At 43.6% G+C, this 24,106-nt stretch overlaps 5 protein-coding genes across 5 annotated transcripts; 3 read left to right on the top strand and 2 right to left on the bottom strand.

Moving 5' to 3' along the window:
- Positions 1-431: 431 nt before the first annotated feature.
- N7455_001777 (uncharacterized protein) lies at positions 432-728 on the top strand (the record flags this gene model as incomplete). Its single annotated transcript, XM_065604158.1, has 1 exon — positions 432-728. The coding sequence occupies one exon, from the start codon at positions 432-434 to the stop codon at positions 726-728; it is 297 nt and encodes a 98-aa protein (XP_065462649.1).
- Positions 729-9,341: 8,613 nt separating this feature from the next.
- Positions 9,342-9,749, top strand: N7455_001776 (uncharacterized protein; the record flags this gene model as incomplete). Its single annotated transcript, XM_065604157.1, has 1 exon — positions 9,342-9,749. One exon carries the CDS (start codon positions 9,342-9,344, stop codon positions 9,747-9,749), a length of 408 nt encoding a protein of 135 aa, XP_065462648.1.
- Positions 9,750-10,858: 1,109 nt separating this feature from the next.
- On the bottom strand, positions 10,859-11,059 carry N7455_001775 (uncharacterized protein; the record flags this gene model as incomplete). The annotated part of the gene is made up of 1 exon (XM_065604156.1): positions 10,859-11,059. One exon carries the CDS (start codon positions 11,057-11,059, stop codon positions 10,859-10,861), a length of 201 nt encoding a protein of 66 aa, XP_065462647.1.
- Positions 11,060-17,995: 6,936 nt separating this feature from the next.
- Positions 17,996-18,196, bottom strand: N7455_001774 (uncharacterized protein; the record flags this gene model as incomplete). Its single annotated transcript, XM_065604155.1, has 1 exon — positions 17,996-18,196. One exon carries the CDS (start codon positions 18,194-18,196, stop codon positions 17,996-17,998), a length of 201 nt encoding a protein of 66 aa, XP_065462646.1.
- Positions 18,197-18,786: 590 nt separating this feature from the next.
- Positions 18,787-19,938, top strand: N7455_001773 (chromo domain-containing protein; the record flags this gene model as incomplete). Its single annotated transcript, XM_065604154.1, has 1 exon — positions 18,787-19,938. One exon carries the CDS (start codon positions 18,787-18,789, stop codon positions 19,936-19,938), a length of 1,152 nt encoding a protein of 383 aa, XP_065462645.1.
- Positions 19,939-24,106: the final 4,168 nt, after the last annotated feature.

The raw sequence follows: 24,106 nt of genomic DNA, 5'->3' as shown, positions 1-24,106 counted from the left end.
GAGGATGTTTATAATCACTAAAATGTCCACGTATGCGCATATGAACGTTCAACCGAGCCTAGAGTGCGTTGGGGCCGATGGGGTTAACCGCGTTAAATTGACGACGTGCTTCTGACGGCGTTCCTCGAAGCTCGAGTGTGGTGAAAGATGCAAGCACCTCTAGAGATTGCTGTGTGAAAAGACCTAGGCTCCGGTGGTATGTACGTAAGGTTGCTACTCCCACTGAGCCGTGGACCAAAGCATAGGAGCTACGTATGGAGAGAGTGGTTGGGAGAGCTCGGCCGCGTTTTAGCCCCGTAGACCCCATTGTATTGCCTGTGAAGGTGCAACTCCGCCTTGGAAGGAGATATAATAAGGGAATTTCTACCGTATTCTGACTCTCAATTTGGTTTATGCATATCATACATTAATTTCACCTAAACATCGAAATCATGCGTTTCGAAACCCCTTTCGTACTTAGACTAGCCACTTTAGCATCTGCTCTGTGGTCAGTTACTTACTACTCCACAATTGATTGTTCAGGCGCGGGAAAAGAGGTTGGAGGCTTCGAAGCCGGGTGCCAGACTCTGGGAACCGGCACGGAATCGGTTAAGGTCTCTACCGATAGTGGCAACAACATTACATTGAGCACGAGCTGCAACTGCAACCCTCCTTACGAGGATGTTATTCCGAGTGAAGTAACCGACCTATGTGTCAACGCCGCTATTCGTTCCTTCTTCTCTTATTGATCGTAAGTTTTTTGCTTTGAAATACCTTCCCCACCTCGTTTTAAATCCGCAAACTAAAACTGGTTCATTAAAGCACCGAAAACACGCTGAAGGGGCATTGGTCAAAAGGCTCAGCCAAGGGGCCAGAATGAACTTCCATAATCTTCTTATCTGTTGCTCTAAATATCGAGACTCCGTCGTTCCTCTTCTATCCAATTTCATCATAATTGATATCTTTCCAGCGTTTTACATTATAGGAGTCAAGCAAACAAGTACACTTTCGGAGACAACCGAAAGGTCCTCATAAACATTGACATACGTGAGCCTTCACGGACAATCCGATCACGTATATCGCCAAAAGAACTGGCTCACCAACTAGATTAAATATAAATGCGTACCAAGTCTAGTGGATAGTGGCCTATAATCAAATAAAAGCTAGGAGTCAGGCTAAATGAAATCATCCATTCATACTGTATAGAGTAATTATGTATGTCTTTGTACAGTAAGAGACTTGTTTGCTAGAGGTCGTTAGATTGACGCAGACTGGTCTCGATAATACAGACAGTAGTAGTAGTAGTAGGATTCATTTACCCTGTCCCCTCGCGAGTTGAATTCCCAACTAGACCAAAATACGAATCCGTACCCAGCCTAGTGGGTTATGGTTTAGATCCCAACTTCGCGAACGATATGCGGGATACAACAACTATATATCATGAATGAAGTACATGTAGAGTGGTCCACTTTCTGACTGAATCTTAGAGCCTCGTCACGGCCTGCCCTGGCCTATTGCCGCTCCCGCTGTTAGGCTGCCCTTGTGGCGCACGACTGCGAAACCTCTGTGACGCCTCGGCGAAGTCCAATACGGCCTGAACCGTCTTCGCCCTCGAGACGGTGTCTGGATTACCTCTCTCACCTTCGGTTGAGCCTCCCAGCAGACTCGACACGCTGTTCAACGCGTCCCTAACACTTCTTCTTAATTCTATCCGTAACTCTCGTAGTTTTGGATATTCTAGCAATACGTGGCTGACCGTCTCCTATACGCCGCACCCGGAAGCCAAATTTCTTAGCGTACGTGGATAACTAGTTGTGGCCCGTGCGTAGCTGAGTGAGTAGGTATGCTCGGTTCCTAGGCAAGCTTCCGTATATTTTCCTAGTATACCTCGCTGGTAGCGCGCCGTCTACTTTCCGTAGGTACGCGCCTTTGGTACTTGATTTCTACTCCTACTCCTACTAAGTATAGATCCTACTATAGAGAAAGGCGTTCTCTCTCGTTAGTAGCGGCCGAAAAGGATAGGTTTTACCCGGTTGCGCTGCTTCTTTAGCGAGTCGATCCGCGGCCTCGTTCCCGGCGATTTTATAGTATCTTAGTATCTACTAGAGACGGAGGGAAATATACCCTACTTGAACCTCAGTAGCTGCTTAGAGGATTGTATAGATGATTTGTTACCCTGATCTATTTCTTACGTTCTGGATTGCTTATAAAGCGGATCTACTATTATAAAGGATTATTGCTATTGTATATATATAGTCTCCGACGCTTACCCGTTAGTAGGCTAACTTAAATACCGTGCTGACCGCGTAGAAGATGCCTATAAGTTCCGCTATATAAATAGACCACCGTTCTATCGACCCTACTTATACCCGTTAAGATTCCGTCACTTTATTATTATCGTTAAGGGCGACGATAGCGGCTCCTAGATGACCCTCGCGCCCGGAGGTATCCGAGTAGACGACTATAACGTGTCCTTTACGGACGCCGCTCTTTCTCTCGCTATCTCTCGGTCGGGTTCTAGCTCAATCTCTATAAAGGCGTCCTTTCGCTACGGTGGTAGCGGGCGTAAGTCGATTATCTCTAGTCCGTTAAGCCTGCCAACGTCCATAGTCTTTAGCGCTTCTACTAATAGGAAGTAGGCGTATGATCCGATATTGTTCCTACGGTTCTAGGCTCTTAACAGAGCACTCTAAATGGGATAGTCGCGGGGTAGAGTATGTAGTCTCGTAATCGTACGCTACGCGCGGTAGCGAAGGCGAAGGTATGTGGGAAGTATATAGGCTTCTACCTTAAGGGTCGCGGTCGCTACCGTCCTAAACGCCGATAGGATTCTAATCAATACGGTTCTCTGAACTATATTTAAGTATCGGATATGAACTTTGTCCCTAAGCGGGTCATGCTAGACCGTCGATACGTAGTCCACTATAGGCGCGATATATGCCTGGTAGAGCTGTCGCATCTGCTCTAGGCGCAAGTGTCGTAGTCCACTTAAAGCGATTGCCGTTTTGGTGGCGCGCTTGATAGCCTAGTAATTTAGCTGTAGGCGATGGCTTGACGTCGGTCCTATTAAAGATGATTCGTCCTTCTATATATTCTCCCCTTTTTCTAGTGAGATAGATAAGTTCGGGTTTCTCCGCTATGAAGCAGGATCCTGTTCTCCGCGCCTACTCTTCGATACGAGGGATATCCTCGGATTGTATCTTAGTCAAATTCTCTTCTACTGAGCCCCCTACTCTCTATCGGAAGTAATCGTCGATGAATGCCGATATACCTCCCTAGGAGTCGACGGGCTGATCTACGAGGTCGGTATTAAAGAATATAAATAAGATAGGGGAAAGTAGTAATCCTTAAGCTAGCCTAGAGTTCACTAGCGGAGTAGTCTCCGTACGGAAGTCGTCAAACCCGATATTAGCGTGCCGGTCGCTTATAAAGCTTATAATCCATTTTCTGGCTATAAGCGGGATCCGTCTTACCTATAGCGACGTATCTAGGCTGATCTTATTGACTCCGTTAAAAGTACCTTTAAGGTCGAAGGCGATTAGGGTCACTACCTTATACTTATACTTAGACTGCGGCATATCCGCTCCAATGGATATCAGATCGATCCTTATATCCGCAATTTGCGGATATTGGATATGAGTTGATATCCACATCCGCACTGCGGATATGAGTTGATATCCATATCCGTAATGCGGATATCCTTGGATATCCGCACTAGCATAACTCTCGCTTACTTTCCCCCTTGTAGCCTGTCACATGATCTTAATGCAGCTTACCAATATTTCCTTACCGTTGAAATAAACGCATGTTTGGTCCTGACAGAACCAACCCCTTTAATCAACGGTCGGCCCTTTGAAATTTTAGGAAATAGATATGTATCGAAGGTCTCCTTATATAGTATTTGTAGGTAGTGTCGTAGTTTTCTTAGTCCGACGTTTTGTTGTAAAGATGGCCGTAGATTGACGATTTTGTTGTAAGTTATATATAGAAATATATATTTAACTACTGTTAATAATGATAAACTTCGTAAGAAATAGAACATAGAAAATCAAAACCTTTATTATTGGATGAATTATTTTAACCTTAGGCTTAAATAAAAGCCGAGAGTCCTAGCTATCTACTGATTATTTTTTTAATTTATTCTGACTACTAGAACTTGAGAAATCCGAGATAGAAGTTCTTAAAATACGGACTTTACGAGTTTCGAGGTCTTACGGATATCTTATAGATATCCACAAAATATCCACAAAATATCCGCAAGATATCCTCAATATCCTTAAGATATCCTCAAAATCCGTAGGATATCCTCCAATTATCCGCACTAATATACAATACAGCCAATCATTTAGGTAAACCACATCAAAAGTAAGTCTAAGTTAGAATATCCTAGTACACTTACTTTATCCCTAAAAACCTCTACTACTTCAGATATAAGCCTCTCTATTCTTTTAAGCACCCTACTATACTATATATTATAATTGTTAACTTCTTAATATCTCAATCACAGTTCTCGTTCACTAATTCAGATATAGATTTAGCTTCTGATCGGATTTACCCTGACAACTTCTCCGATTTTTTGGGTATCCAAACACCAGTCCCATCGATATCGCCGACTCGTTCAACTCGTTTAACCCTTACGCCCTTATCCCTTACTCGCGTCGGACCTCCCCTTCAAAAGCACTAGGTTTTATATCCATCTGATTCTATATATGATGATATAGAGGACTTACGCAATAAATTCGTTAGTTAGTGGCTTATAACTGAGTATGGATCTCAATCTGATATTAGGAACACAATTCGATGGGAATCAAAAAGCAAATCGGATATCTAGGATAGCTTCTACCAGGTTACAAATGACAAAAATAGAAAGCCGAAGGTTATGTGCAAGGTATGTCTCTATACGATTGGCCATCCAAGATTCCGGCGTGCTGGTTCTTCGCCTATGACAGCATACCTCAAAACTAGAGCATGTTCAAAAAAAAGTGGCCCAAGAATCGACCAGCTTCTCAAAAGAATGGTATATTAACCAGGGCACTTAACTGGCATTACTATAGTAGTCAAGTTCTTTATAATTTAGCAGCTAATATTGAGTACTTTGATCTAGCCAGGTACTACTAGCATATCATTCACCTAAGACCATCTCTCCGATGCTATTCTGAGATTCATTTCGACTATATATCTGCCCTTTCGAGTGATCGAACACCCCTAATTCCACCGTATGTTAGAGGTTGCTTAACAATCATCCACTAAACTTATAATTCCATCAGCACGAACCATTCGACGTCATCTCGATATAACAATCCAGAATAACCAGAAGGGGATTCTATAGAGACTTCTAGAGGGGTGTCGGCTATCAATAGCCTTGGATTGCTAGACTTCTCCTTTCTAGTAGGCCTTTATGGCTATCACTGGTTACTTTATCGATCATAACTAGGATTACTGTGAGGTTCTTCTAGGCTTTGAGCCTCTCTATGGCTCCCATACTGGTGAAAATCTTAGTAAAACTGTGACCCAGATCCTAATAGAGCATGGTATCTCGGATCGTGTCCTATCAGTGACTACAGATAACGTAACCAATAACAATACTTTGATACAGAGTATCCAGGACCACCTTTAGTCTTAGCATTTATTAGATATCTCAATCTTCCGTGTCCCATATATCGCGCATATGATCTAGCTGAGTCTGAATAAGCTTCTTAGGAAGCTTAAGGCAGTGCCAAGCAATAAAGAGATTGAGTTAGAGTGGTCCGAGGAAAAAACCCACTCCTTCTAGAATAAGCGCAATACCTCCGGCGGTATCCAGATCATAGATATATTAAAAAAGGTATATCTTCTACCCCTAGATCCTTATAATAGCTAGACTAATAAAAGTATAGAAGATCCGAGGACTAGTAGTCTTTATTAATGTAAGCCCACAACGTCGGGAGGCATTTATGGCCCTTTAGCCGGAGCCTATATTGATTCCAATCCAAGATATTCGGATACGATAGAATTTAACATTTTTGATACTTAACCGGGCCAAGAAGCTCCAGCCATTCTATGATCAGTATTATACTGATCATCAATATCTTTATTTTAAGCTCGATCTAGAAGAGTGGCGTCAAGTCGAGTATCTTCTTCTTCTGATAAAGCCCTTCTTTGATTTCACGATGATGCTGTCAAAGACAAAGGATATTACCGTACATAATATCTACAGCATCTATAATAAGCTTTTCTCCTATCTCGATACAGCCGAGGCGAAGCTTAAGAATAAAGGTGTGATCTAGAAGAAACGGATATTACGGGCACTCTAAATAGCAAAGAAAAAGCTCTCTAAGTACTATACTGCCACCGACTATGAGCCTTATAGTGATATCTATACTCTAGCAACAATCTTCTCTCTATCAAAGAAGCTCCGGTACTTTTCCTCGACTAATTAGTAGGGTGATATTGATTATATGAATCGTTATCAAGAGGTCCTAAGCCGAGAGTTTGATCGATATAGGAAGATACTTACCTATAATACCAATGACCTAGCAGCACTGGAGACTTCTGGAGTAGCTATTGATAAGAATGATAACTGTGATCTTGATACTGCTTATATATCCTAGAACCAGCCATTAGAAGAGCTTGTAAAACCAGATAACGACGAGATTGCACGATATCTTGCTTATAGAATTAAGCGATAGAAACCTCGACTTTTCTAGAAGGAACATGAGAAGAGCTTCCCGACCCTAGCTAGGATGGTAAGGGATATTCTATCTATCCCTACTAGTGGTGCTAGTATTGAACGACTATTTAACTGTGCTCGTGATATCTATTATTACTATCGTAGTCAATTGAAGCCGAGTACAATCCGTGGCCTGATACTATATCAGTTTACTACCAACTTTGATCTTCGGCAAGAGGAGCTAGGGATTATCAAAGAGTATCTATCCTAAGGTAAAGCTGCTTTACTAGATCAAACCCGGAGATCATTACCATAGCTTAAGGTCTTGGAGCCTATCAGTGATAACGAGGAGGAGGATCAAGAGACTGGACTCGAGGCTACCTAGCATACTAAGAGCGGTGATAATGACTCGGATGATGATAGTGCTGAGCGACGTAGACGGGTAAAAGGAAAACAACCTCAAAAACGACCATACAAGGCTGTTGAAGAGGATGATAAGCTTCTAGAGATACCGGTCGATAGGAGTATACTAGGCCGTTCAAGGCGGATTCGAAAACAGCTAAGGTTACCAGATGGCTTCCAGTTAGATCTATAAATAGCAAATAGGGCCTAGAAGATTCAAATTCATAAACCCCCCAAAAAATGCATAGACTAAATTTCTGACCGTAGTCAGAGATTCCAATTGTATACTACTGTGAGTAGAACAGTACTTGACCTTCTACCCATAATTTCTGACCGAGGTCAGAAATTATACTTACGGTTTACCTGGTGATATTCAATAACCTCGAGTACCAAGTATTACACGAAAAATACACAGGAATGTATAATAATAATGCATACCCCTTAAGGTCACGAGTCTAGGCATGTTTGTATTGTTTGATATCCATTGGATATCCGCAGATATCCAATGGATATGAGGTCCATATCCAAATCCGCAAGGCTGCGGATCTTGGATATCAAAAAATATCCATATCCGCAGTTTGCGGATATGGATTGTGGATATCCGCGGATATTGTGGATCGTGCCGCAGTCTACTTATACTAGGCTTTATCGATCGCACTAGATAGTACTAGTAGAGCTTACTCGGTAGTCCTACCCGGTCGTCTACCGAACTAGCTGTTTAGTAGTAGGCTATATTTCTCTGCTAGATAGGATAACTGTCGGGCTATCACTACCTCTAGGAGTTTGCTAAGCGTGTTTAACAGTAAGATTGGGCGGTAGGTACTAGGTTTAGAGTAATTAGGCTTGCCTAGTTTTCGTAAAACGATGATTTTCGCGCTCCTCTACTATCTCAGATAGTACCTAAGCTCTATACTTACTATAAAGATACTAATAATAAAGGTCTTAAGATGCCTCTAAAGCTTCTTCTAAACTAGTATCGGTAAGTTATCTTCTCCGGGCGCTGTATTCCCCTTAGCTGCTTTTAGTAATCGCTTAACTTCTAATTCTGTGATTGGGTGCTATAGGAGTTCCGTCGTTAGTATAATCGGCGAGTTGAACTTAGGTAGACTTATGGCGGGGAAGAACGTATCTAGGAATGCTTTCGCTTTGTCTTCGTTTTAGATATACTCCTCCGAGCCTACTCGTAGTACTAGGACGCAATCCTATATATCTCGAGGTTTTATATATATCGCAGCCTTCTAGAGCTTCCCTTTACTAGCTTCGTCTAGAAACTGCTTCTAATACAAGGACTTGGCTTTTTCGATAGTTCTTATCCACGCTCTTCGTTTCTATTGTATTGCATAGAAGGTAGCTGTGGTATCAGCGTGTGTTCTTCCTAACTCAGCGTAGTTTTTCTGCCACCTCCTACGTAGTTGATTGACTTCGACTTGCTGGGCCTTTAGATCTGGCGTGAACCATCGCTTGGAGTATAGTGTGGGGCGTTGTCGGGTATAAACCGGTCGACCGCCTAGGCCGTCGCCGCTGTAAGGTGTTCCACTACCTGGTCGAGTGTTGGCCTGGTCTTGATCTGCCTCCATGGGCTCATCTATCGAGCTACTTCCTCGCCGATTCTGGTCCAGTCCGCGCGTCCATATGCCTTCCTTGCTTTGGTGTTCGGTCTGCTCCGGGGTTGGAGGTTCCATTCTGAATAGGGTGGTCGGATCCATAGTTTTCGTGATACAGATGGCATTTGACGAGCAAGTCCGGGCTATCTGTCGCCGTCTGGTCAATGGTCGAATTTTGTCCGATCTGAAAAAAAGCCTCATATATAGTGCTCATGTCAATGAAGCCAGTGGGCCCGGCGATCTATGAATACAAACTCCCAGGAGGCATGATTCGCTCCATAATTCCAATTAAAACGCGCGATGGGTCTTTTTCTCAAATTTTCGGTGCCTATAGGCTCCTGGAAACCAGAGAGTATGTCACATACAGTGAACCGATCAAATCTTCATTGCAATAGAGAAATTCGGAAAATCCTTGTACAGTACCTGTGCACTTCGTGTATGTCCCTCACAGCGCTTCCCGGAGTACCGGACGCCGAAACATAAGCCTAGAGCTCCCAGAAACAGATGTTTAGCCCAGGGGTCCTTTGCTTGGTTCCAGGAATCGTTGCTTACAGGGATGGTGCGCAAGACCCCGCCCCGTCATGTCATGTGTACTCCTTTCATCGGGGAATATAAATGCTACGATTCCCTTACCATTATGCCATTCCACATCACTTTGGCCTCTAAACCTCCAATTCCAACAAATCAATTCCGAGTCAAGCACCAACATGCCTCCCCAGAGAGCAAGGATATCGCGCTTTTCAGCTATTGTCCCCCCACCAGGCGCCCATCCAGCCTTACCCACCAACAATCGTCCAAATATTCCACGGAAGATGATACACCCTCCATCCCGTCAACAACGTATACAACATTCAAAAGAAAGACTGGAGACAATTATCGCCCAGATATACGGTGAGTATATCAATTTGCTTGGCATCAATGACAAGATCAGGGATACGCTACAGAAGGAGAAAGCAGAGAAGGAAGAACTTCATGCTTACATCCAATACCATGATTACTGCCTTCAGGCGGCCGAAAAACGAGCATGGGGATTTGAGAAACAAGTCAACAAGTTGGAGGTGGAATTGGCATCTCGGAATGCGACGCCTCTCACCGATCAAAGGAGACAGCAGTGAGATAGGCTCCTTTGCCATTTCTGCAGTGTGCATAGACAGGAGAGACTGCATGGCTATCATACTGTAAGACCAGAGCCTTCCGTTGTTTTATTTTTTTCTTCGTATACAGCTACTGCTCTAGTTGAGATGATAGATGGAAAGTGGTAGAAAAATGCGGACTGGTTAGCGAATTGAACCGTTCAGATTGAAGCTTCCTTAAGACTTACTTTCGAGGGCTGAGCCCACAACATTCAGACGAGGGGAACTGTCCTGTAACCTTTGGTTGATTAAATTGTTGAAGATCGTCATACTGAGTCTGGACAAACTTGAAAAGTAGCCTATGGTCTCCTACGGCGACTCAGGCAGCGATAGGTAATCTGTTAAAGCCAGGGTGTTGAAGTCGGGGGTGTCAAACGGTCTTATCTTGAAGGTCCAACGATAATGGGCGTTGGATTGAGGAGGACAATTAAATCAGTAGCGTTGAAAGCGAGGGCGCTTAGTGTGCATGAGAAAGAAGCTTATAAAGATTGAAAAGAAAGAAGGCGCTGATGACGACAGCGTTTAAAAAGCGGAGCGTGTTGTACGAAAGGATAGCTGAGAACGAGGGAAGCGTTTAAACACAGTATTTTTGAACACATGCGTTTATGTGAGAACGGTTAAATGAGAACGGTCAAACAAAGCACGTTGAAACAAAGCACGCTTCAGCACAAGCGTTTATGTGAGAACGGTTAAACTAAACACGTTTAAGCACGTTTGAACACAAGCGTTTAAGTGAGAACGTTTAAACAAACACAGCACGTTTAACCACAAGCGTTCAAGTGAGAACGTTTAAACAAACACAGCACGTTTAACCACAAGCGTTTAAGTGAGAACGGTTAAGTGAGGACGTTAAATCAAAGCACGTTGAAACAATGCATGTTTAAACTCAAGCGTTCAAGTGAGAACGTTTAAACAAAAAGCACATCGATAAGGAACGTGGAAGTCAGTGGTTGTTCAAGTCGGTGGTTGTTGAAGAAGCCTCCAACGAAAGTGCCAGCACCTTCGATCGTGTCCAAGAATTACTTCTACTAGATCTACCTCAGAGAGGCCTGCCATCTAATGCGGTGATATCTCAACGGATCACAGTCTTTTTAAACGATATATGTGCATGTGCCACGCAGACTTATAATCGGATCTTCTTCAACTATATTGACAATGTTCTTAAATCGGTCATCCTTCATGTCCTGTAGACCATCCAGGGCCATTCCACCATCGATTTCCCTTACATGGAGTATACCACCGCTAGTGACCTGCGAGTCAGGTCTGTGAGGCTGCTGACGGGCTTTGTTCATCTTCAACGGTCACAGTGACATCCTAGTAAAAGTCAGTAGCCAAAATTCACATTCTAGTATTCCACTCACCGTCTAGTAATCTCGAGGAAAGGAGGATTGGAAAATCCGTCGGTCGCCTTGACGAGAGTGGCGGACAACAACAATATATATTACCTCCAGTCCCACCGTCTTGAGAATTCTTAATAGGAGTGTAGGTATGGTCTCGCGGGTAAAGAAAGCACTGCAGATACAATACTGTAGAACTAAAATGATATCTAGTAATCTATCCGTGCCTAGAGATAACTATGTGCGCTATGACAAACTAACAATCGCTGCTCTATAGACTTATATATATATTGGTATAAACAGAATTATGGTCATCTGCGCTATCGATAATCTCGCCGTGGCTTTTCCTCGTGTCTCCGTGACGGCCACTTCACCATATCGACTTAGTATATACTATAGCCTTATACGGAGAGATAACAGCGTGTTCTTTTCGGATCCGTTTAGCGATCCGGTCTTCAATATAAAGGCCGCCCTAGCCCGCAGAAACTAACGTTCTCAAACCAGCAATACCTTAGTTACGTGGTCGACTAAGGTAGTATTACTATACTAATTCGTTTATCCTCTAGATAAACCGAGACTATAGGACTTGATTCATCCGACTATTAGGGTTTTAGGACCTACCTAATAACACTCATTTTTCCTTAAGCTTAATTAGCTAAGCTATAGATACTCTAGTCAGTACAATCTTACTAAAGTATCTCTAATAAGACTCTCCTAACTTCTATAGGAAATACTTTGTATTCTTACTGTAGTGAATTCGCGGGTAATTCGTATAGAGAAAATCTAGGGAAAGCTCGACTAAGACCTAACCACTACGCGGAAGGCCCTAACGTAGGTTACCGACGAGCTAGAGTAAGTAAGTAAATTGGCTGATCTTATTTATAAGGCTAGCTAGCGGATAGGAGCTATAATAGACTATCTTCTAAAAGAACACGGTATCTAAGAAGGTTCCTAAGGCTCGGAGTTATTTAAGGTCATACTTAACAGCGTGGTTGAGAAAACAGAGGCGCTAGGAGCCTAGAAAGGATGCAGAAACGGTGGACGTCGGCTTGAGAAGCAATATTTCGGGGCCCATAGAAATGGGTAGCTAAGTTATACTTAAATGACGGTCAGCCAACGTGTAAAAATTACCTACATGCTAGCCGTTGGGTTTCCTGCGGGCGCGCGCGGAACTCCGCACTATATAGCATGATAACTCACTTTATTTCTTCGATTAAGGAAGCATAAGAGGAAGCTAGTTCTACTCTATTATTTATTCCTGGAAATCTATAATTTCGGTCTCTGCGTATAGTATATACAGTATACCCTTCTTAAGTAGTAATAAAAGATCGAAAGCATTTATCCCGTGCCCGTGTACTCGCGCGAGAGTTAGAGCGGGTACTTGATAAACTCGAACCAGCCCTTATCTTAACTATATCGTAAGCTATACCGGTAGCTAGTATCCTTAGACTAGCGTTCGAATATAACTATACGCGGAGGTCGACTGCCCTATCTCTAGAGATAATACCTACTCCGAATCTTAATCAAGATAAGGGTAACTTAGAGTATTTAGAATCGGGTAGGTCAATCCGGTAGGTACTATAGATCGTTCCACTATATATAATTTTTGACTGTTCTTCTTAAATAATAGATATACGGGGTGGTAGATAACCCTTATTAGCGGATTCTATCGATAAGGCTACGTAATAGCTCGAGTAACTTTATTATATATAAGTTATAGAAGGGGTAAGTAGGGTCGATAGGGTAGTAAGGATGATATAATCTGTTATACTACTAATATTATACTTATATAGTATCGATTTTATAGGGAGAGGAGACTGTTAGTAGTGACTATATAACCTTAAAGCCCTTCTGATACGAGAACCTAATCTAACGTATTAAAAGACAAATTCTAGCTGTACCTTAGTTATAGCCTTAAATAGGGCTTCTTTAGCCTTCACAATATTATCCTAATATCTTTATCTCTAACTTCGAAATACTAACGTAACCGGCGTTCTAGGAATTAATCCGGCGCGTTATATAGATACTGCGGGAGATAATATAGCTAAACGATACTAACTAGTTAGTCTATATTATAGATCCTTAGATTCGGGGTTATAGGAGTAATATCTACTTAATTAAACTTAATAATCTATTCTTAAATCTATTGTTAGGTATACTACTTAGCTTAGGAGTTATCGGGCCTATATTTTATATATAATATAGATTTTACTATATCTATAAGGACTAATTTATAAGGAAGTCTATTAGGGCCTCCTCGGAATAGGCCTAATTAGATCGTACTATTGATACGAGATATCTTTAGTACGTCGTTCCGATATTTAATTCTATCGTCTCTAATACCCTAGTATATTAGTAGATAGTAAGGGTTTCTAAAAATCTAGCTAAGTACCGATTGAAAGATAGAGTCCCGATATATATTAAAAGAGAGCTAGTCTTCCGCACGACCCAGTAAAACCCAGACCCAACCCAGACCCAACCCAGTCTGGGTTGGGTTTTGGGTCGAACCCTTCGACCCAGTAATGGGTCTGGGTCGGAGGGTTCGACCCAGTACTGGGTCTGGGGCCCCAAACTGGGTTACAAACTAAACAAACATGCTAAGGATTCTAAATGTATAACTTATGCATTTGTTCGCGGTAATTTTGAGTATTTGCTTTACTTGATTATATCTAATTTTATTTGTAAAAAGGGTAAAAGAGATGCGTATAATTGAGGATTCTTTGTCAAGCAAGCTAATGGTATTCAAATAAATCATCTTCCCTGCTTTTACGTTTTCTCCCTGATGCTCGTGTCTGTGTACAGGTTGGTGGTAATGATGGCGAGCAAGGACGACCATGTTCACTTGTAGGTAAGGGCCTCTCCTCCGATACATCCTCTGGTCTATCCTCAACTACAATCTCAATTGTATCCCCTGGTTTATCTTCCGGTTCATTCTCCTGCTCCTCTGTATCACTAATTGGATCAACCTCAATCTCACTGAGCTTCTCTTCCCTCTCCTCTTTTGCCGCCTCAAGCTCATCCTGGGAGAAGAATTTCTCAAGAAGTGTTGCTTCCTGCTCCTCCATATCAAATTTCGTTGTACAAAGAAACATCATTAATGCCTCGACAGTCTCACTCTTCATTCTACCACGACGATAGTGACAAATATCTCGAGCGGTATTAAAGAGGCGTTCAACTCCTGCGCCAGTTGCTGGAAATGAGAGTGTATCTCGCGCAAGGGCAGCAATGGCCGGAAAGCGAGCCTGGTGCTCTTTCCAGAAAGTAAGCGGCCTAACAGAAACAGTATCTATATATATATTAGTATTATTATTGCATATACTCTTTGTATTTACTTACCGCTGTCAAGATATTGACTGATTTCATCAGTAATGGCTCGTGGTTGTATATCCCTTCCATCAAGCATCTCCTCTAGCCTTGAGCTTGGATGGGCTATCGTTAGAGAGCTTTGTAGATCACGACTGCTTGTTCTAACTTGTGCTTGATATGGAACAAGGGCTTGTTCAAAAGTAAGTCGATAGGTATCTCGCCATTTCTGATCCCAATCACTGGAGAGGAAGAATTTGAATTTGTTCACCGGTGCAAGCATTGTACTGATTGCATAGATATTCCCTCGAAGATCATCAGCTTGGGAGTAATACTCATCAAGCTTAGACCGACCAGCTTCAAGGGCCTCTAGCATCTGTTTCTTCCATGGGACACGCTTTCGGCGTAGCTGTGCCTGTGATCGCTCAAGATGATCAAACAGTTTGTTGTAGATCTTGAACACATAGTGGGCAGTGACATCTCGAGTCTTTGATAGCTGTGTTGTATAATCAAAGAAGGGCTCGGTGATACAAAGAAGATAGTCGATCTGACGCCACTCTTGCTCGCTGAGTAGCATCTCCTCACAATCATACTCTGTACAGAATAAAGAGAAGATAGCACGTAGCCTCTTTGCCCGGCGAAGCATGAGGAACGTAGAATTCCATCGTGTCTTTACATCTTGGATTGGAACGATCTTGATATTAGTTGTCTGAAGATTGTAAAAGGTCTCTCTGCGCTGGGGACTTGCATTGACGTAAATCGCAAGATAACGGACTTTGTTCAGTGTGGAGGAGATCTGACTTTGCTTCGCATTTTCTTGGGCTAGCCTTGACTGCTTCTCTGTCCACCTTGTCTCGGCTGATTCATTTAATGGAACTGCCTTGATCCGAGCAAGAAGCTGATTTAGGCTGAGCTGGATAACGTGGGCAAGACATGGTATTCGGGTGATAATAGTATCATCTGACAAAGCCTGTTGGAGAGCAGTAGCTAATGTCTTGTTGTTTGATGCATTATCTGTTGTCAACCCGAATACTTTATCTTCAATATTGTGCTCTACTAGGGTTTCTATAAGAACACTACTCAGGTAAGAGCCGGTATGTGTACCATGAAGCGGCTTAAACCCAAGTAGTACCTCACGATATACCCAATCACTATCAATGAAATAGCCAGTAATAGCCATAAATGCCTGCGAGAATGGAGATGTCCAGCAGTCAAGCGCAATGGATATCTTTGAGCCAGAAGGCAGCGTACGAAGGATACGCTGCTGCCGGTCTTTGACTAGACTGCCCAATCGGCGACGGATGGTATCGGCAGATGGGATCACTGGAGGGGATGGGGCGGAACGAGCTTTATTGATGATGCGTTTGAATGATGGATGCTCGATCAGATGGAATGGGAGCCGGTTGAGAGTAAGAAATTGGAGGAGATCCTCCTCCCAATCTTCTTGTAAGAAGGGTATGCTTGCTGAAACTTCTCCCTAGAATAATAATAAATTAGTATAGTTACTTAGTTTTATGATATAAAATATACCTCTCTTTGTAGGAAGTTTGTAATCTCTGCTTTCTTCCCCTTTTCCGACCGTAAACAACCAGCCGTTTTCCGATGTTTCTGGATGGTTGATGTGCCATGATACTGCGCTTTGCCTATACTGTTCGGGCTTAGTGTATAAGGATGCTCTAGGATCTTCCCACAGCGCTTGCATATAACCTTTGGTGCGCCATCAATACCCTGAGCTACCTGATGGTAGCTATTCCAGATCTCTGTATGGCGGTTCGAATCCCATTTAAGCTTGCTTTTCCTCCCATAGTCAGTCTCTAACCACCAGTCCACAAAATCGTTATGTGACATTGTATCGTATAGAATAAACCCTTTCCTACGGTCGGGTCCAACGCGTTTCAATAAAGGGGGGATTGGGAGGGGATCATCTGGTCTTCGGAAGTTTGAGTCGATTGTGTGTTGACTTGCGGATGGTGTGACTTGTCCAGTTGAAATATATGAGAGATCGTCAAGATCACCACCATAGAGCGACGATGCAAAGTCGGAAAGTTGGCTTTGAGACATAACATAAGAATGACATATAATATATACAAAGGGATGTAAGGGGAGAAATTCTTTAACGTACAAAGGTAGAAATGCACTAAAGTTGTAGAAGTGTCTAGGAATATTGATATATCAAATATAGTAAATTATCCTACTCTTGTTGATTGGTCTATTATACTAAAATTATATGGGTCTAAAGAAATACCCCTGAGATAACCCAGTCAAGACCCAGTCAAGACCCAGTCATAACCCATTTAACCCAGTAAGAACCCAGTAAGAACCCATTTAACCCATTTAACCCAGTAAGAACCCAGTAAGAACCCAGTAAGAACCCAGTAAACCCAGTCAAACCCCAGTCAAACCCCAATTCCCACCCCAGTTCCATTAATCCTTCTCAAAATATTTCTTCCTACCCTCCCTTCAAGTCGCATATACCAAGTAGATTAAGAGGTAGTAAGTAGTTTTGAATATAAAAGTTTACTAGATATCTATCCATAGTTATATAAGCTCTAAAATTAAACAGAAGAAGAGAAATAAATGAATTCAAAAATTATTTTACTCTGTAGATGAAAATATATATTATGTTGATGTATGTTGAATATATATATCTGCAACTTAGGGTATACTTTGTATTTTAAATGGAATGCTATCCTACGCTTGAGAAAACCAGCAGCCAACACATACCACCTTTCCATATGAAATAAAGCATTTGAAGAAGTAATTAATCTTGAACCAGATATATTGCTTTGAAGAACGAGGTTATTTCTTAAAATTTCCTTTGCCTTGTTGGTAGAGAGTGTAGCATTTCGATATAGAAACCATAACAGGGGAAAATGACAGTATGTTATTTAAATATTTATGCCATAATTTATGCAGAAACTGGGTCGAACTGGGGCTATACTGGGTTTTCTGGGGCCCCAGTCACTGGGTCTGGGTTGGGCCTGGGTTATGAGGTTTCGACCCAGACCCAGACTGGGTTGGGTTCTGGGTCGAGACCTTCGACCCAAACTGGGTCGTGCGGAAGTCTAAAGAGAGCTGAACTAGAAAATAGTATATGTTGGGACGGTTAGCGGGGCGCCAGATCCGGCCCTCATTGAACCGCCGTCCTGCCGCTCCCGACCGCCTGCCCGACTCCACCTTTCCCCTTCCCTGTCGGGTATGGCGCGCACACACTGGCCCCATTTCAGGACTAGTGTCGTCCCTGGCCGCTTTTACCGCCCCGGTGTCACTGCCCACCATCTATAAAAACCCGACGTCCCTGCCCCCCAAACTTCGACGCACTTTCTTCATTTTCCCCTTCCCCCTCTCTTTTGTCGCCCCCATGGACCCGCTGCAACGCTGTTTCACTAGTCAAAAGCACTGCCCCTTTTCATTCCACCGCAGATGCCGCTCCATCCGCCTCTCAGCCCGTTCTAGCCAGCTCGACACTATGGGATACATGCCCTCAGTGCTACGATGTTTGTGATGACAGCCAATTTGATCATTATCTTCGGCTTCGGCAAACGTGATCGTGGCCGATTACACAATATGGTTTTCAGCCAACTCGTTTCAGGGATCTTTGTTGTCGACTTGTCTCGTTCTACTGATTACAGACTCAATTGAGTCAACCAAGGATACATCTCGAGCGTTCCATATTTTGCACGCACCTTCCTCTGATTTCAGCTCGGGCCGCAGGGTTACATTCCACGGCATCCACTCATGCAAATTGTCCTTGAACAGCTCGCCCTCGAGCGCCTTGCTTAGGTTCATTATCCTCGTCGGTGCTCCGTTCTTTCTCCCTCGGTGGATATGCATTTGGAGCAAACCGTTGGTGCGAACCAATGGCGAAAATACCGCACCTTCTTATCACGCTGACTGGCGTTTTTGAGCTTAATATTTATCATGATTACGAAGCCTCGCTCATTATCGAACAGCCGCTCCGCGAATGGACTCCCAAGGATGGATGATTGTGGATATTATCAACCGGGATGTAGGCAACTCCGACGGAAAGGTATACTTGGTGATCTGCAATTTCCCATCCCTGCAGCTGTGTGATTTCTTTGCTCTTCCCCCACCGGATGGGCCCAGATTGGACGAGGCGGCCATACGCCTCCTTTGCCATGGGAGGAGGAGGAAGGTTGCTTTCTCTGCTCACAAAATATAAAAAGCCTCAATTCCCTACATTTATCACAAGATCAAAGTCCATGTCCCCATTTCATTTCCCTTCTCCTACTACTACCTGCCCAGTTCCCTCCTCATCTTCTGTTCATCACCAGTCCTCCCAATCCCCAATTCCCAATTCCCATATCCCATATCCCCACTCCCATTCCCAGGTTTGGTCTGTTACGTTCTTCCCCCCTATGTCGAACTCTCGGTTTCTGCTTGACAATTTTCGTCCATGGAATCCCACCCAAGACAATCCACAGCAATTGCCCGAACCTGCTGAAATTTGCCGCTACCCGAGCCCTGTCTCGATCACGGCCACTCTTCCTTCCTCTACGATATCTCGTGATATTGCCTCGAAGGTCTTGACGGGTAACCCTGGAGAAATCCAGCGACATCCCCTTCCTGCCCGCCCACCGGTGGAGGTGTGCTTGAATGATGAATCCCAGTCATGTTCACCTCCAACCCGTTGTGGAATAGAAGTTACGCGGCGAAATGTTCCTACCGAGGAGAATCTTCAGGCTTCCGAACCTGAGTGCCCTGCCCAGACTCAAGAAACTCGAGACACCATTAACATCGATCCTGAAATCTTGCACGACAATTTTTGTGCTGATGCTGGACATATCGCCAAAACTGGAACCTACCAAAATATCGCATCCACAGTCACACATTCCTCGTCAGAATCACCCTTCATCAATACAAATCGACCTTCACGATCAAACCAACAAGACTCAGATCACACGGAGACTTCCAATCGACAAGTTCCTAAAGTGACGAAACGCTCGTATACTCGGAAGAAAAGTACAGGACGTGGTCCCGGTCGGCCTCCCAAAAATAGAAACAGTGTTCTCAAAAATGTTTCTTTTTCTTCGGTCCGTTCTCAATTCTCGGCTATGTCGGTCGAAGATCGATTACAATTCCTGTCCTGGCTGTTCGAAGGTGCTTTGCCGCACTGTGTTTCAACCTCTACGAGCGCGAGTACCGCAGCTGCATCAAACTGTGGTACATCTCTTGGTGCAGATACAGTGCATGATTATGCCCTCTGGGACTCAAACACCGAGCCCGCTGACGTGCAAAAGCCTCCATCTCACCATCTGATGATGTTAGCACCGTATCACGGAAGACCGTCGCGTGAAGAAGACATATCGGGTGAGATCGAATCTGATAATCAGCTCGAATATGAGATCGAAAGGATCCTTGAACATAGGAAAGGGGCGCGGGGGTCTCTCTCATATCTTGTGAAATGGAAAGGCTATGAAGACGTGGAGGCCACTTGGGAACCGCATGATTCCGTGCAAGATACGGCTGCATTAGATAACTACGAGCTACAATTGGCTACCACTACCTAGAGAATATCCTATATAATCACCATGCAGCTAGCGCACAAGGCGAAGACACTTAAATGGGACCGATAGGGTTACCCCCTCTACGAGGTAAACTATGCACATGTTCATAAAAACCTCTATTTATCAAGACCTGCTATCCGAGATATCATTGTGCTGATATATCGAGATGGAAGTCATATTGTTCGCTTCAATATCGCTGTCTTAAAAATATCGAAGGAACTGAATACGGTCGAAACCTTTGTCACATCCCTGTTTCAATAGACCAAAGGCAATCTGTAAAATACCGCATTGGTCCACCCTCACACGCTTTGTTTCTTCCGAAAATTTCACCTATATAGTTGATTTCCTCTGCCACTTCTTGGCTTTCCCTTTCCGTTTTAGTGCTCAGTGCTTGCCGCTTTTTGCTCACTGACAACTGAGCATGCCCCTGATTATTACATAATCATCAAGCTCGCTCACTGAGCATCACCTGATCGTTATATAAGCTGGATGACTCGCTCACTGAGCGAGACCTGAGCGCTCTGATTTGCTCACTGAGCGCTCTGATCTTACTCACCGAGCATGACCTGAGCGCTCTGACTAGCTCACTGAGCATCACCCTGAGCAGCCTGATCCACTTACTGCGCACGACCTGAGCAAAGCGTGGGAGCAGCTAAGTCAGCAGCTCACCTCAATAAAATGCACCACGCTAGCCCATCCAAATGCAGTTGTTCACCAGAACTCTTGACCGTTGTCCCCTTAACGAAAGGCTGGCGTCATCAATTTTTCGGTCGATCCTGGTTGTTTCGCCTCCAGCTGGAAGGCAAATTGATAGTGGGGCCACATTTATTAGGTTTACTATTCTGCAGCTATGCCACTATTCAACTTACCGAGCCTTGCATCCACGACACCGTCTCTACATAGTTACGAAAAATATACAACCCTCAATTTTTGGTTCTACAATATCTAGGAATATCTCTAAAACCCTTAATTGGATAGTTTGTAAACTTGGATTTTGTTTTGTTCGGATTTTATTTTGCTTAAATAATAACAGATTATCGCTCTTGCTGCTTGCTGCTTGCTCCTAGGAATACGATATAAGCTCTAGAAATGGACATCAGCACAAATGTTCTAGACCCCATCTATCATGCCTACTAGATGATCTAGCCGCCATGACGAAATTTGCGGGCCCTCATTTGCCCAACATATTCTAACTAGCAATCAGAAAATACCTCATTCTAGCTAAAGTCTGATAGGACTTCCCAGGAGCTCTCAGACCTTTCATGCCACCGCAATGTGATTGGTGAGATGATATAGATCCTAGGAGCTTCAGTGCCAGTACCCATTCGCGAGAGCTGGGACTACTAACGATGATAGTTAAAGTATATAAAAGAAGCACTGATCCCTCCCAAATTGAACATATCCAAGTTTCAAGCATTTCTTCTCAAGGTCTCATGAAAACTGCTCGTAAGTTCAAGCAACCGTCCGCATTCCGGGTCTGTCTCTTTCCAGCCCCTCAGCCAGAGCAAAAGCCTAACTATGATGCAGATTTTCTGATGCTACAAAGCAAACCGACAACCTGGTCGATATCCAATTATTTCATCCGGTGAGAGTTGCGAGATCGTTTCCTGCATATTCCTGAGCTCTGAGCCTTTCACGAACTTGGTGTATGTAAATATTACTTATTTACAAGAGATTTATACTGTATGGTACAATAGTACTCCTTCTGAAACTCAGAAGGCCCAGGTGGAGTACCACACTTGAACGGGACATTTTGATAATGACACGAATACGCTTGGAAATGAGCCCTCGCCCCTTCCATCACTAATGAGCACGTGTCCAATATGACTATACATTATCGATCATGCCATGATAATCGAGAGCCGAGCTTGCCAGTCTTCAGGTTGTATCATTCCACCCTGACTTATAGGCATCATTTTTCCCCCTGGCCCTAGCTTGTCTGACCATGCTTCTTCCTGTCGTAGGACTTGAAGGCCTTCAATCGACTCATGATATTCGAGAAAACAAGAAGAGCTCATCTATTGGAGCGAAGACGTGGCATACTGGTTTGTTAGGCTATCCAGACTTGATGAGACAAGCAAAAGGCCGTATTCTACCCGTTACCCCTCAGAGTTCCAGATTCACATTGCAGACCTGGATAAAAGTCTCCTGAACTGTCAAGATACCCGCTGCTTATCTTATTATATTGCCTATGCTTGCCAGGTCGATGCTGTTGAATTACACATGACAGGTTTGGACTGTTTTGATTTGAGATTCGTGCAGACTAGGTCCCAAGCCGCATCGTCGAAATTTATTCTGCACTATCTAGGAAGAAACGAGCTCATTGAACCAGCTGGACTTCCTCTTCCACTCCCTTAGAATGAATAGCCGACCTTTTTGAAACATCACAAAAGAGGAGAATATGAACAAGGCGCGACAACCTACTTCCAGATTCTCGGGACATCTCCGAAGACATCCCAGAACTTAAAAAATTGACTTCGTGAAAGTGCAATTAGGCCTTGAGTCTCGATTGATGATAGCCTGGCCGTTCGGTAACTGACTAGTGTGCTGTGTTCTGGGCTCGTATTCGATACAATTGCGCATTATTCACCAGTGTAAGGTAATTACTGGGGCTTTAATCCAACCTGCACAGCCACCGCTTTGAGATAGATAAGCCATAATGCCTGGAACACCTGTAAATTTAGAGTTGCGTAAAATAGGTATGAACATGTATAATACTGTTATCGTATGGTGCAGTTGCGGCTTATATTCCTTTTCCGATTTGGGCGAAGAATCCTTGGCTAGCGGTGGAGGGATGTCAAGTCGATGAAACCGATAGTGGCCCGCCATTGTTCTCAGTGTGGCATAATAGTTCTTGCCAGAATCGCAGTTGGGATGTCCTTTTAGATATGCAAAAGATAAAAGTCGAACAGTTGCTCACTGACGTCTATGACGAATGGACATTCGTTCACGTCCGGCAGATAAATTATATCTATAGGATCGCATTGTGTGTCATTTTCTGTGAAATGTCTTGTCCTACAGAGAGTCAGAAATATCTAAGAAGCGCAATGGGAGATATTGCAATAGTTCTTGAATGCATGGCATTTCTTCAATTGCCTTCCGTCAATTTAGCTGGGCCTAGGCAGGCAGCCCATTACGACGGAAGAGAGAATTACACGAGATTATGTCATAGTCTCTAGCCCGAAAAGGCAAGTTCAGTAATAAACAGAAATAATTGATATTCTATTTTTGTTGTTTAGATTATTTTTATTGGTTGACAGAAATTGACGTGTACGAACAATGTATGCAAATTGACATATGTAAAATTCTCTCACTAACTAAATTGACAAAGTCCGCTCTTTTCCCAATCTATGCGGACATCGATGATTAAGCAATGTATGTGTTTTTGTATGGTACCGTTATCATGACGGTCCATCGATTTTCCGGTTTGTATTGACTTGGTAATTTCTACCATGTATCATGCATGGTACTCGACACACCCCCCAGTTTTTGAAGGTTTTCGGAGCTTCAAGAACTGCCTTCTCCAACTGTCTCTCAACTGCTTCGCAAATGATTCGCAAACGATTCGCAAGTGATTCGCAAGTGATTCGTTCTGGCTTCACCTGTCCCAACCGATTTTTTCGCTGATTTCGCTCCAAATCGTCGATTTATGCAGTTTTCGCAAATCAGCCTCTGTTTTCAGAGGTCATGTGACCCATCATGTGACCAATGTCCCGCATTCCAATCAACTCTCTGAAGTGTGCCTGCTTCTGCTTCGGTAGGGGTTTGGTGAGCCCATCTGCTGGCATCGCAGCAGTTGGTACCCAATCCACATATACTCGGCCTGCGCTAACTTCTTGCTTCATCCAGCAGCGATTGATGTCGACATGCCTGAGCTTCGTATGCATCGTGGCCCCTTCTTTTGTCAACAAATCGACGGTTTGCTGGTTGTCACACATAATGGATAGTGGGTGATCTGGTTTAAAACCTAGTGCATTAAGCACTCTTCGCCACCACTGGACGGTCTTTCCTGCCTCTGCCAAAGCTAGCAATTCGGCCTCGGTAGTCGATGTGGTGATAGTCTTTTGTTTAGTGGCCTTCCAATCGATTGGGCCGCCGTACAATTTGCAGATATAACCTTCGGAGCTCTTTCGATCTTTATGGTCTCCGAATGACGCATCGCTTGCAAATT

The sequence above is a fragment of the Penicillium solitum genome, assembly GCF_028829755.1.
Source record: "Penicillium solitum strain IBT 25940 chromosome Unknown utg000001l_segment0_segment0, whole genome shotgun sequence".
In the NCBI taxonomy this organism is placed as follows: Eukaryota; Fungi; Ascomycota; class Eurotiomycetes; order Eurotiales; family Aspergillaceae; genus Penicillium; species Penicillium solitum.
Note: the sequence above shows the minus strand (reverse complement) of the source record. Positions and strands in the feature narration are given on the sequence as shown.